At 41.3% G+C, this 14,482-nt stretch overlaps 1 protein-coding gene across 1 annotated transcript in view; it reads right to left on the minus strand.

Annotated features, from left to right (window-relative positions):
- LOC136503135 (protein FAR1-RELATED SEQUENCE 5-like) overlaps positions 1 to 11,216 on the minus strand; it is a 77,339-nt gene extending 66,123 nt beyond the window's left edge. The window contains exon 1 of the mRNA XM_066498310.1: positions 10,701 to 11,216. Within this exon, the coding sequence (XP_066354407.1) occupies positions 10,701 to 11,216 (516 nt within the window). The remainder of the gene's footprint in view (positions 1 to 10,700) is intronic.
- Between the last annotated feature and the right edge of the window lie 3,266 nt (positions 11,217 to 14,482).

Below are 14,482 nucleotides of genomic sequence, written 5' to 3' on the forward strand. Positions count from 1 at the left end.
GTCAACTCGGGAGAACAACGAGTGAGGTCGATTCCTATGATATTCGTATTACATGGTCAAAGTATATATACACCCAACTATAGCTAAGACTAACTCTACTCTTGTGCACTTCGGGGCGCCGCTTAGATAGTAGAGCATCCACAATGGATAACTCTACTAACGCAACTACGGTCCTACAATTTAATCAATTCAGCATGTACTACAAAGGATAGATGGGACTGTCACCACCTGCTACTACCACACAACCAGAGAATAGGGTGTACTCATAGGCAGAGAATCATATAAGCACCATGCTTACACGAGGCTCGGCTACTTAACCCAATCGATAAACTATAGCAGTCTAAGCGCTCTATGAACCCGCACACAAAAGTAATGATAACCTCAACTAAGCAAGATATATATTCAAAGTAAGTATAGCCATGTAGATAAGAATATAATAAATTGATAGTAAGTCTTACAAGTTGTAGAAGTAAAGATACAAGGCTTTGCTGAGCCTCCAAGACTAGATCCGGAACTTGAGCATGAGCCCAACTCAACCCTCACTCCCGAGTTACTAATCTACTACATTGGAGAGTTCTAGACATAATCCTTCTAGTGTGCGTTGATCTGAATGAGAGATATGAATTAGGGTTTTCCAAGATGGCTCTAGGGAGGGGGTAAGGGCTGCTATATATGAGGGCTCCTAGCACCCTCCTCCTCTTAGTTAGCCTCATTGGTACTAAACTTTCCACCATATCTCATTAAAATACACATGGCTTTTATGGGACAAATTTTGAATTGAGCCCAATTAATCCTGCAGCTCATGATGTGGAGTTTTTATTTTATTTGCGAAATTTATATATTTTTATTTCGAGCTCCAAATATAGCAAATAATATATCTGTTTTGATCAGCTCGATGAGCTCTTCGCAATGGTGCACTCCAATTCACCATTTGAGATAATTTTGTTCTATGAAAAATTAAATATGCTGTGAGACAAGTGAGAGCACAAAAAGTCATAGAACTTATTAGAATCAGACCCTATAACTATGTTTGGTGATGGAATTAAGTATATATGCAGGTTATGTTGATGGTTTATAATTGGTGTTAACGACCATCAACAACGGCAGTGAAGAGTGCCAGACTATATATCCTCAAGGACAAGTTGACAAGCTTCAAGATAAAGGATGATGAGAGCATTCCGGAGATGTTCCATAGATTGCAAGTGATAATCAATGATTTGAAGGCTTTGGGAGAAAAGATCAATGATGATGATGTCTCTCATTGGTTCTTGATGTGCTTACCTTCTAGATTTGAGACATTGAGATTGATCATCATTAGAGGAGGATGGAAGCAACTCACCCCTAACCAAGTACTAGGTGATGACATAACACAAAAGACATACCATATGGAAAGGGAGGAGGTTGACAAGGATGACAAGAAGGAAGATGAAGACAAGAAGAAGAAAAGTGTAGCATTAAAGGCTAGCTCACCACCCAAGAAGAAGGGCAAGTCCAAGAAAGAAGAATCAAGTGATGATAAAGATGCTAGTGACATTGATGATGAAGCCATGGCTCTCTTTGTGCGCAAGTTTGAAAGATTCATGAAGAAGAAGGGCTATGGTGCAAGTAAGAGAAGAGACAACAACAAGAGCAAAGAGTATGTGAGGAGATGCTACAAGTGCAAGAGCTCGAATCATGTTGTAGTGGATTGTCCCTACAATAGTGATAATGATGAGGATGAGAAGATGAAGCACAAGAAGGACAAGAAGGAAAAGAAGGAGAAGAAGATGACCTTCCAAAAGAAGAAGAAGGGTGGAGGCTATGTGGTGGATGGGATAGTGATGGCTCTTTGGATAGTGATGACTCTAGTGATGATGGCAAAAAATCTATCAAGAAAGCACTAGTAAGCATCGCCGTCAACAAGAAGCCTTCCATCTTCGATACTCCATCGACATGCCTCATGGTAAAGCCTACCAAGGTAAAATATGATGTGAGTGATGATGATTGTGAAAGTGATGATTGTAGGAGTAATGATGATGAGGAGTACACCAAGGAGGATCTTATGGACATGTGTGAGCAAGTGCACACTTGCTTTGAGATGAAGAGAAAGGAGTGCAAAGAATTGTGCAAGAAGATCAAATCTCTTGAGCAATCCTTTGATGAGCTAAATGCCTCTCATGAGAGTCTAAGGGAAGACCATGAGATGCTTGGCAAAGCTCACTCTAAATTTGAAAAGGCTCACTCCTCTCTTCTCAAGCAAGTCAAGGAGGAAGAAGCGAAGAAGGAGCAGGTGATTGTGTCATGTGATATGGGACTAACATGTGATATTCTTGATGAATCTTTTTATAAACCAATTGTTGTTGCTCCCACTAACCCCTCTTGTAGCACCACCACTACAACTTCACCTTTAAGTGATGGTTTTACTTGTGATCCCTCACTAATGGTGGAAAAATGAGACCCTCAAGAAGGAGGTGAATGAGCTCACTCGTGCCTTAGGCAATGCCTACGGTGGAGATGCCCGCTTGCTAAAGTGCTTGGATAGCCAAAGGTTTTCTCTCAACAAAGAGGGATTAGGCTATACCCCCAAGAAAGGCAAGACGGCCTTTGTCACTCCCAAAGCTAGCTTTGTGAAGGGCAATGGTCAGTTTTGCAATAGATGCAAGCAAGTAGGGTACTTAGAGCAATCTTACATAAAGAACAAGAACAAGATAATTGCTAATGTATCCTCAATTTGTTTTGATTCTTGTTACATGCTTACCAAGGGTGTGAATGGTGTGAAGGCTAAGTTCATTGGTACACCTATTGTGGGCTCAAAGAAGAAAGCTATTTGGGCACCAAAGACCTTAGTGACTAACCTTCAAGGACCCAAGCAAGTTTGGGTACCTAAAAAGAATTGATTTTCTTTTGTAGGTCAATTATAAAGTCGGAGGAAGGTATTGGGTGCTTGATAGTGGGTGCACACAACACATGATCGGTGATTCAAGAATGTTCAATTCAATTAACTCAAATGATGACAATGGGATTGATAGTATAACATTTGGTGATAATGGCAAAGGCAAAGTCAAATGGCTTGGTAAGATTGCAATATCCAATGACTTGAGAATTTCCAATGTGCTACTAGTAGAGAGCTTGAATTTCAACCTTTTGTCGGTAGCACAACTTTGTGATCTTAGTTTCAAGTGCATATTTAGAGTTGATGATGTAGAGGTCATAAGTGTAGATGGCTCTAACTTGATATTCAAAGGTTTTAGATATGAGAATCTATACTTGGTTGATTTCAATGCTAGAGAAGCTCAATTGTCAACATATTTGCTCACTAAGTCTAGCATGGGTTGGTTATGGCATAGAAGGCTTGGTCATGTTGGAATGAAACAATTGAACAAGTTGATTAAGCATGATCTAGTTAGAGGCTTGTAAGATGTCACATTTGAGAAGTATAAGCTTTGTAGTGCATGTCAAGCAAGAAAGCAAGTTGGCAACACACATCCTAAGAAGAGCATGATGAGTACATCTAAGGCATTTGAGTTGTTGTACATGGATTTGTTTGGACCAACCATATACACTAGCATTGGTAGAAACAAATATGGATTTATGATTATGGATGATTTCACTAGATACACTTGAGTGTTCTTTCTTGTTGACAAGAGTGATGTGTTTGCAACCTTCAAGACATTCATCAAGAAAATTCAAAATGAGTTTGAAACAACCATCAAGAAAGTAACAAATGACAATGGAAGTGAATTCAAGAATACAATAGTTGATTTGTGTGATGAGTTTGGGATTAGACATCAATTCTCAACCAAGTACACTCCTCAATCAAATGACCTAGTTGAGAGGAAGAATAGAACCTTGATTAACATGGCAAGATCATTGTTGAGTGAGTACAATGTGATTCATTCATTTTGGGCTGAAGCAATCAACATGGCTTGCTACTATAGCAACTGACTCTATTGTCATCCCATGATGGAGAAGACACCATATAAGCTCTTGAATGGAAGAAAGCCCAATATTGCATACTTTCGGGTTTTTGGTTGCAAATGCTACATATTGAAGAAATGCACAAGATTGAGCAAGTTTGAGAAGAAATGTGATGAAAGTTTCTTACTTGGTTACTCAACTACTAGCAAGGCTTATAGAGTTTGGAATTTGCCTAGTGGTACTCTTGAGGAGGTTCATGATGTGGAATTTAATGAAACCAATGGCTCCCAAGAGGAAGATGAGAATCTAGTGATGCAAGAAGCACTCAATTGGTCAATGTAATGAATAGCATAGACATTGGTGACATAAGGGCTAGAGAGGTGATTGATGTTGAAGATGACAAGAATCAAGTGCTCTCTAACTCAAATGTGCAAGCTAGTGGTTCTCATGATCAAGTTCAAGCAAGTGCTAGTGATGACAAAGTGCAAGATCAACAACAAGTGGCTAGTTCATCATCTCAATCAAGTGATCAATCAAATGTAAGCAATCAAGTGCAAGTGCTCCAACTAACCAATGTTGCAAGATATCATCCATTGGATTCTATCATTGGTGATATCTCAAGAGGTGTGCAACCAAGATCAAAATTGGCACCATTTTTGTGAACACTTCTCATTTGTGTCATCCATTGAACCTAAGAAGATAGATGAAGCTTGATTGGGTCAACTCCATGCATGAAGAGCTAAACAACTTCAAAATAAATCAATGGGAGTTAGTTGAGAGGCCTACGGATCATAATATGATTGGAACAAAGTGAGACATTTAGAACAAGCAAGATGAAGATGGGATTGTTGTAAGGAACAAAGTAAGATTAGTGGCTCAAGGTTACACTCAAGTTGAAGGTCTTGATTTTGGAGAGACATATGCCCCAGTTGCAAGATTGGAAGCAATTAGGATCTTGTTAGCCTATGCTTGTGCACATAACATCAAGCTATACCAAATGGATGTGAAGAGTGCATTTCTCCATGAGTACATTAATGAGCTTGTGTATGTTGTGCAACCTTTTAGATTTGAAGATGAGAAGAAATCCAACCATGTCTACAGGTTGAGAAAGGCTTTGTATGGTTTGAAGCAAACACCAAGAGCATGGTATGAGAGATTGAGATTTTCTACTCTCTAAGGGATTCAAGATGGGTAAGGTTGACACCACTCTCTTCACCAAGAAGCTAGGCAATGCTTGTTTGTGTTGTAAGTCTATGTTGATGATATCATATTTGGATCAACCAATCAAGATTTTTGTGAGAAGTTTGGAAAGATAATGGCAAGTGAGTTTGAGATGTCCATGATTAGAGAGCTTAATTACTTCCTTGGTCTTCAAATCAAGCAATTGAAAAATGGCACATTTGTGAGTCAAGGCAAGTGCATCAAAGACATGCTCAAGAAGTTTGGAATGGATGATGCTAAAGCTATTAGTACACCAATGGGGACAAATGGAAGCTTGGATAGTGATGCTAGTGGCAACATGGTAGATAAATAGATATATCGGTGATGATCTATGATTGGAAGCCTACTCTATGTGACCATATCAAGGCCGGATGTGATGTTTAGTGTATGCATGTGTGCTAGATTTCAAGCCTCACCAAGAGAAAGTCACTTGAAGGCCACCAAGAGAATATTAAGGTACTTGAAGCATACACAAAATGTTGGATTATGGTATCCCAAAGGAGCTAGATTTGAGTTTATTGGATATTCGGACTCTGATTATGCAGGATGTAAAGTTGAGAGAATGAGCACATCGGGCACATGTCAACTATTGGGAAGATCACTTGTGTGTTGGTCATCAAAGAAGCAAAATAGTGTAGCACTCTCAACCATCGAAGCGGAGTACATTTCAGTCGGTAGTTGTTGTGCTCAATTACTTTGGATGAAGGCTACTTTGAATGACTTTAGAATCAAGTTCAAGAAAGTACCGTTGCTATGTGACAATGAGAGTGCAATCAAACTCACCAACAATCTGGTTCAACATGCAAGAATAAAGCATATAAATGTATGTCACCATTTCATAAGAGATCATCAACAAAAAGGGGACATTTATATTGAGAGTGTGGGCACCGATGATCAACTAGCCGATATATTCACCAAGCCACTAGATGAGAAAAGGTTTCGCAAACTAAGGAATGAATTGAACATACTTGACTTCTCAAATATGTGTTGATGCACCCCCATTATATGACATGCCTCTCCTTCGAGCAAAGCAAGATAAAGTTGATTGACATGTGATTCATCCATTACTAAGGACTTGTTTAGTGCATCTAGTCATTCCTATCATGTCTTAGGCTCATTCATGCAAATCAAATGAATTTGATGCTTGTATGGTACCACTATTGCTTGTATGCTTGAAATGATCTAGTGGTAGCATATGACATGTTTGTGAGCTTGTGAACCTAGTGTTTGATCTAGAAAATGAGCTATAAGTGTTTAATTCAATATGGTGCATGATAACCCTTATTTGGAGGTGTGAAGAAGCTTGCCCTTGGATCAAACCGAGTTAAATATCTTTTGCAAATGATCTAGATTGAACCAAATTAGGAAAATGATCCTCACTTCACATGGTTTCACCCCAACCTATCTAAAATTTGAGCTCACCTTTTGTGCTAATTGTTGACAAAGGGGGAGAGAAATTCACAAAGATAGTAAGAGATAGGGGGAGCAAACTAACAAATGAAATGACATTGTAAGGGGATCAATTAAAATTTGAAGCACACAAGTAGGCGGAGCAAGCTCATAAACTTGTATGTTGCATTTGTATGTGCATTACATATGATTTCTTGCATGGCACAAGTTCTAAATTTCCTATTCATGCTTGTGTGGTGTATGCTAGATTGTAGAAAAGGATTGATCAAATGAAAACTAGCATGCATAAGAATAGGAAGAGTAACTAGACTTGTGCCTATCATGTAAAAGCTAGACCCTTTCATATAATGTTGATCTCATAGGGTTTTCTAGTTTTTGTGAATGTCTAGTTACTAATGGTGCTAAGGATGATGTATATTGGCAACTCCGATTGGTATCACACTTCAAAGGTCCATTCTTTACACCTTAGCATCATTTAGTAGCTATTACTCTCCCAAACTTTCTATCCATGCATATGTGCAAGCTTTCAAATAGAAACTCTTAGCACATATGTAGGGGGAGCTAATACTACCAATTTCAAGTTTATGAAACTTGTCCATAACCTTTACACATGGTAATATGGTTGGGCAAGCAACATGAATCCAATAGATTTTATCGAATATCTTTGTAAATAGGTTGTCATGAATTACCAAAAAGGGGGAGATTGAAGACAACATATCAAGTGCAAACCAAGCAACCTATGGAAACTTGGAAACTACCAATTAGGGACATAGGATGTCAATCCAATGGATGGGGGGAGAGGCGGCATGGTTTTGTGCTTAAGCCCCCCCCCCCCCCCACCTGTCGGCTTTTTTCCAAAAACCCCCTGCCCCCTCCTGTGCAAATTCAACGTTAGAGACCTGCGCCGCCCTAGGCGATTCGCATCTCATCTCCCTAGCCCTATGCCGCCAGAGACCTGCATCACCCCCAGGCGATTCGCATCTCGCCGCCCCAGCCGACTGGTCAGGGGTGCGAGCCATGGACTAAGTTCGATGTCGACATCCTGCCCCGATCGACCGCCACCCTAACCCCACCGAGCGCTCGCTATCGCTGTTAAAAGCATGTCTACTATTTTGCAGCCATGGTCTATCGCTTTCTCTAAATCTCCTCTAGGAGGAGTACTGTCTCTGTTCTGATTCTGGCGCCATGCCAAAGCAGGTGTCGGGACGACGACGTAGTGCACTGCGCACGAATTCACTCCATTCCGTGGGTCGACAACATTTGGTTGTAGCAGAGCAGAGCACGCACACGCATGCACTCCACTTTTGGCAGCAAAGGAGTAGAGCAGGGTCTGTCGTCTACCTATCGGATCGAACAGACCCATGGCCCTCCGCCGCCTGCTGGAATGGCCATTTGTGACTGAAAATTGTTCTTCCTTGTCTCTGTAGGGCTTGTATCCGTTGACTGCCATGCTGGTGCAAGGTGCATTGGCGAGAGGAAGGTGAATGGGGAGGATTGCTTCATTCTAAAGTTGTGCTGATCCTGAGGTGCATTGGTGAGAGGAAGGTGAATGGGGAGGATTGCTTCAGTCTGAAGTTGTGTGTTGATCCTGAGATGCATTGAAGCATGTGTTCTGTAAATCGTGCTTTGCCTGGTGATCTATAAACCGTCCAGGTGGTAGAAAGTTGGGCAAGTTGTGATTGTATAGGACACATCAAAGACTATAGAAATTGTATAGATGGCAAATTGTATTCTAAATTGTGCTATCATTGGAATGAACAGAAATTTGCAGAACTCAAAATGTTGTACTGGTTATTGGGAATTTCTACTTTGGATCAAGCAAGCCCTGCAGCTAATATCAGTAGAAAGTAGCACATGTATACAAGAAGTTTGGGCTGACAAAATAGAACATCAATTGAGACATGAAAGCACATGTGAGCACAACCAGATTCTGTAGTTGTCGAAATAAAGAGACAAAAAGTAGGATTGATTGTTCATGTTGATCCCAAATGGAAGAAAACATAATGTTTGGTGAGTGTCAATAGTTATCAGCACTAAAAAATATAGAAGATCAATAATGTTTTAGTCCCACTACAAATCTAAGCAAATCAATAATACTTTTTAGATATTATAATAATGCATAAGGGATGTTCTAGAACCACAAGCTTGTAGATAGGAAAGTGCAATATCAGTACCTTGTAACTGAATCACAAGCTTGTATATAGGAAAATGTAAACTAGAACTAAGTATATCAGTACATTGTAGAATCACAAGCTTGTAGATAGGAAAATGTAACACTGAAAATTGGCAACTGAATGATGTCACTAGTAAAAAAAGTGTTTACACGAACTTGAAATATTAGCCAACAACATTGTTTGGGCAAGTGCGTGCATCATGATCCCCTACTTGCTTATATTTTCCACACGTCTGTTTACTTTTACCCTTGCTTGCAGCCTTCATCTCCTTGCTCTTCTTAATTCATTTGCATCTCCCTTTGGACTTGATATCATTTGGTGGATGTATATCGACTTGATTTGGAATTTTACTACCAAGGAAAGATTCATACTCATCCTGTTTATTAACTCTAGTAGTAGGCATGATCATTTGGAGAGGTTCCACTAGGTTGGATAAACTAGAAAATAAAAAGTCCATCCCTTGTTCAGAGTTCATGGCCATTTGGATAAGATCTTCAAACTAGTTGCGTGAATCTGAATTCTTTTTCTGCATTGACACCACCATAGGATCTTTAGGCTTTTCATCTAGCAGGTTACCTTCTTCATCAAACAATAGATCCCTATAAAATTGAATATCTGATTAGTACTATTGTACAAAACACCCATAGAAAAAAATCATACAATACAAACCTTTTATATCTTTTCTCCCATCTCTTCATAATATAAATAGATGGTATCTCATTTTGCTTCTCAGCTCTAAGCACTTGTACAATATGATGGCATGGGATGCCATAGGACTCATAAAATTTATAGGAACACCTACCAAACATGTCTGACTTATTCAACTGAACCACTCGCTCTTTTCCAGAGATACTGCTGATGGTGACAATTTTTATATCTTCACACTCTGTAATGCCTTGAATAATGCAATGGTCTCTTGTAGCTACGATTTGTTCCTAAAATTTACTGAAGACTTCATGTGTATATATCACATTACATTGCTTCTCCATGGCCCATGGTGTCATCAATTTAGGAGTGGTGTGAAGACTTAAATTATCGGCTTTCAACTCCTCTTGGCGTTGGCACTCCAAAGATGTGTCAAACCTTAGCCAGAACTCAACAAAGGTCAATTTTCGATGAATGAAATGGTTAAAAAAGAATTTGCACTCTCTGGTCGTGATGTAGTCCTAAGGATTCCTGCTAGAGGTATGTCCATAAAGTATGCCAGAATCCATGATTGATGCATGGCAAACTTTGTGGAAAACCAATCGTTTCCCATGAGTGCAAAATATGTTATGATAGAATTCCATTGTGACTCAAAATCATCTGTAGTCTTGGAGCCCCAAACACATGTGTGTAGTCTATCCTAGAATAGTTCATCCTCTCTTATAGAGGGCCCGATCTTCTTAGGAACCTTTTCCATGATATGCCACATGCAAAGTCTATGAGTTGTATCCGGTAGAATATGAGCAATAGCAGCCTTCATGCTCGCATCTTCATCTGTTATGATTAGATGAGGTGCTACTCCATGCATAGCCTTAAGAAAGGTGTTAAACAACCATTCATATGTCTCAATCTTTTCATTTGCCAAGAATGTTGTCCCTAGGAAAACACTTTGCAAGTGATTATTGACTCCAGTAAATGACACAAAAATCATGTTATACTAGTTAGTGGTGTATGTTGAATCTACCGACACCACATCACCAAAAACACTATAGTTTTCCTGCATAAGGCATCTGCCCAAAACACACGAACAAGTCATCCTTGTTCATCCACCATAATGTCATAAAAGAAGGCAGGATTTACTTCCTTCTTTCGCCCAAGTTGTGCCACAAACATTTGTGCATCTGCATCCTTGATATTGCTCCTGAGGTCACGGTAATAGTTTTGCAAATCCCTCAGCATGCACCCAACATTCTAAAACCCACCCTCACTGACATGGAGAAGTCTATATGCATGTGAGGTGCCAATGCTAGCCTTATGACAACTGAACAAGGTACTCTTTGCCCTCTCACTAACATTACGGTTGGATCTTAGCAAATGTCTCTTATCTGGTGACACAAAACCATGGCTGTGCTCCTCAACCATTGAAGATATCCGATACTTCTTGTCATTGCCAAGCTTCACAACAATATGTGCCTCACAACCACATTTGCTTTCCATCACATTATGTGTCTTTCTCTTTTTTTCGGATTCATCAATAACATTTTTTACGTTCTCCTTTCTGTATCCTTCCCTTGAACAATAATACCGCTTGAATAATATTTCATCATTTTGCTTCTTGTGCTGACCAACACGAATAGAGAAACTAGCTTCATGTGCATACGATTTGTAAAATTTCTCCACATCTGTAAGTGTATCAAATATCATTCCAACCATAGGCTTCAAATGATCCATGGCGGTGGCCTCAAAACTTCTTCCTATAAGTCCCACAATGGCGGGATCAACGACGACGGCTTCAGAGATGGCATTGTTCCTTGTCCATGGCTGCTGCAGCTCTTGCTGCTGTTGGCTGTTGCTGTCATTCCACATCATCACGCCATTCGAGTATGTCCTCTGGCAATCATATTGATAGAACTTTCAATCAAACAAAAAGGAAACCGGGCCACGAAAACAAAAATGAAAAGAAAGGTCACAAAAAAGAACTCACACACGTCAGAGCTGCGCAGGACCTCACAGATGGCCAGGCACATGCAAACATGATCAGTCTCTCTCCACCATGTCCATGTTGAAGCCCAGGCGCTGCTGGTCGATCCATAGCATGGTGTGTTGTGTCTCAGTGCCTATGTGCATGGCATGATATCAGAGTTGTTCACATACAGTTCAGTGCTCCCATGATCGAGCTCACAGGTAGATGAAGAACCGGTTGTTAGGATGATGAAGGGTGTGCCGCTGGTGGTCTTCAAGATCTTTTTAATGTCCTCCAAGAGGATTCGACAGTGCAGTTTTGGCTCCCTCGATCGTGATGTGACCAAGGGGTGGCGGAGGGCAAGGGCCAGCGATGACAGAGTGTAGGTCTCTAGCGGCGTAGGGCTGGGGCGACAAGATGCGAATCACCTAGGGCAGCGCATGTCTCTAATGATGAATTTGCATAGGAGGGTGCAGGGGGTTTTTGGAAAAAAAAACCAGTAGGTGGGGGGGCTTAAGCGCAAAATCGTGCCACCTCTCATCCTATCCATTGGATTGACATCCTATGTCCCTGATCAGTAGTTTCCAAGTTTCCATAGGTTGCTTGGTTTGCACCTGATATGTTACCAAGATTGAAAGCCCTAGTTTGGTTTTGGATAATTGATGAAACCTATGCACTAACCTTTGGCATGAGTTGTGATATGAGCTAGGTTGGTGCAATCCAAATTGTGAAGCATAGTGGCACTCAAATGGTGATGTTGATCACATGAAATGATGAGATGGCCACAAGTGATGATGATCAAGTGCTCAGCTTGGAAAAGAAGAAAGAGAAAAACAAAACCCTATGGAGATCAAGGCAAAGGTATAATTAGGAATTTTGTTTTAGTGGTCAAGACACTAAAGAGAGTGTGATGACATTTAGGATAGATGGTCGTACTATTAAGAGGGGTTCTTAACTAGACAATTCGGTCATCTAGTGCCACTAGGTGTTGGACTTCATGCATTGCATTTAGGCCTAGTGCACATCGGAGAGCAAGCAAAAATATTTATCAAAAATGATTTGAGAAATGCTAACTTGGCTCTAACATGTTTTGAGAAAACACTTTAAGAGTTAGCATCCCTTGTGGAAAGTTGCTCTAAGTTGTCATGGAATGAAATGCAAAAAATTGCAACTTGGGGAAGGGGTTTAGTGCCTGAGTGGCACTGCCACCCCTAGGGCGGTTCCCACCTAGATCTGGCAGTGAAGGGCCGAGAGTGGCTCATTTCGGGTGGTCACTGGACATGCCGGTGTACACCGCCATGGGCGCAGCGGTGCACCACCTGGTCACCACCATGGGCTGTCTGGTGCCACCGCCATTTTATTCTAGAGAGCAAGTGTTTTGGCTTCGGTCACTGCTGTGGGCACCGCCACTAGGACGGCGATGCACCGCCATTTTATTCTAGAGACTTGGTCTCTTGGGGGCATGGCTGGGTGGCCACCACCACCCCTAGGGTGGTGCCACTGCCACCCTATCTAGTGCCCCAACAGCTAGTTTGTGACCGTTAAAATTCAATCGTTGGGCAGGTCACCCTGTCCGGTGACCTCGCAGAAACAACTCCAAGGGGTATAATGGCTCTATTTGCTTGTGTGGCTATAAATAGAGGGTGTGGCTGGCGTTGGCCACTCTCTTGGCACCTCATACACTTGTGCACACCCTTTGGAAGCTGAGCATCACACTTCACTCACTTGTACACTTGATTTCATCATCTTAAGTGAGATTTTAGAGCCTCTAGTGCATTGCATTGAGTTGCATCATCTTGTGGCACTAGTTGGGTGATTTGGGTTGGTTGTGAGCTTGTTACTCTTGGTGTTTGCCAACACCTAGATGGCCCGATGATTGGAGGATCATTGAGCAGAGTTGGTGATTGTCTTTGGCCTCGATCGGTTGCTTGTGAGGGGTCTTGTGCCTTCCCTGACAGAGCACCAAAGGCAACTCTAGTAAATTACTCATCTCATTGAGCTACCTCACTTGTGGGTAGGTTCTTGCGGTGTCTCTTGTGGTGGGCTAGGTGTCTGATACCTATTAGCCACTAAACCACCAAGTATTGGTCGACATAATGGGGACTAGCGTGCCAGCAAGCACATGAACCTCGGGAGAAAAATCTTGTGTCTCTTGTGTGATTGGATTCCTCCTAGTGATTGGATTGTCTTCATCTTGTGATTGGTTCATTCCTTGATGCGGCGATATAATCACCATACTCACTCTTTTACATTCCCAGCAAACTAGTTGTCAAACTCTTTAGTGTAATTAGTTTTGAGAGCTTGTCTTGCTTGCTAGTTTAGTATCACCTAGTGGAGCTCTTTAGTGTAGACTTGTTGAGAGCTCTTAGTGAGTAGTGACATAGCCATTGTTTGTGCCTAGTGATCGTAGCAACTAGAATTGTTGGATAGGTGGCTTGCAACCCTTGTAGAGCTAGAGCAAAGTTGCATTTTGCTATTTAGGTTACTAACCAATTGCTCTAGTGTGTTTGTAGAAAAATTTTATAGGCTATTCACCCCCCTCTAGCCATTTAGGATCTTTCAAGCGTAAACATGTTCGCTCGCTACTATGAGACTCATTTTCACAAGAAAATGGTCAAGGATAAGCAGACCAAGACTGACATGGTGGCCCACTATGGGTCCTACAATTTTGTCCCGAAGAAGACAAAAGGCACCGTGCAAATTGTGCCAACCTACCGAAATAAATGGCCTTGTTGGACCGACTACTGGTTCTACCACCATGTGTGCTCCGATGAAGAGGTGGCAGAGGCGCTGATAAATGGGCTGTCGAAAGCGCATATACTTGTCTCAAAGATGACGCCCATAGAGGGATTTCGCTTGGCCAAGATTCTAGCTGATGGGCCACATGATACCAAAGCCACATACACCTTTGCTTTGACATCGCGCTGGCAGATTAATCGAGATTTGGTGGAAGAATGGATATCTTGCAATAGTCCTCTGTTGAGCCATGAGACTCAGTTTTCTGATATAGAGCGAAGGGACGGATATGTCTTTCCGTGTCTTGCTATCGCGTCGTTGGATGCTTTTACTACCGACTTTAGCTTTGTGAACTTGATAGAGCACAAGGCCAAAGAAATCATTGGATTTTACGGCAATAGAGAGCACAAGGGTTGGTGCCAATCTTTGGCAAGGA

Source organism: Miscanthus floridulus, chromosome 14 (genome assembly GCF_019320115.1).
Source record: "Miscanthus floridulus cultivar M001 chromosome 14, ASM1932011v1, whole genome shotgun sequence".
Classification (NCBI taxonomy): domain Eukaryota; kingdom Viridiplantae; phylum Streptophyta; class Magnoliopsida; order Poales; family Poaceae; genus Miscanthus; species Miscanthus floridulus.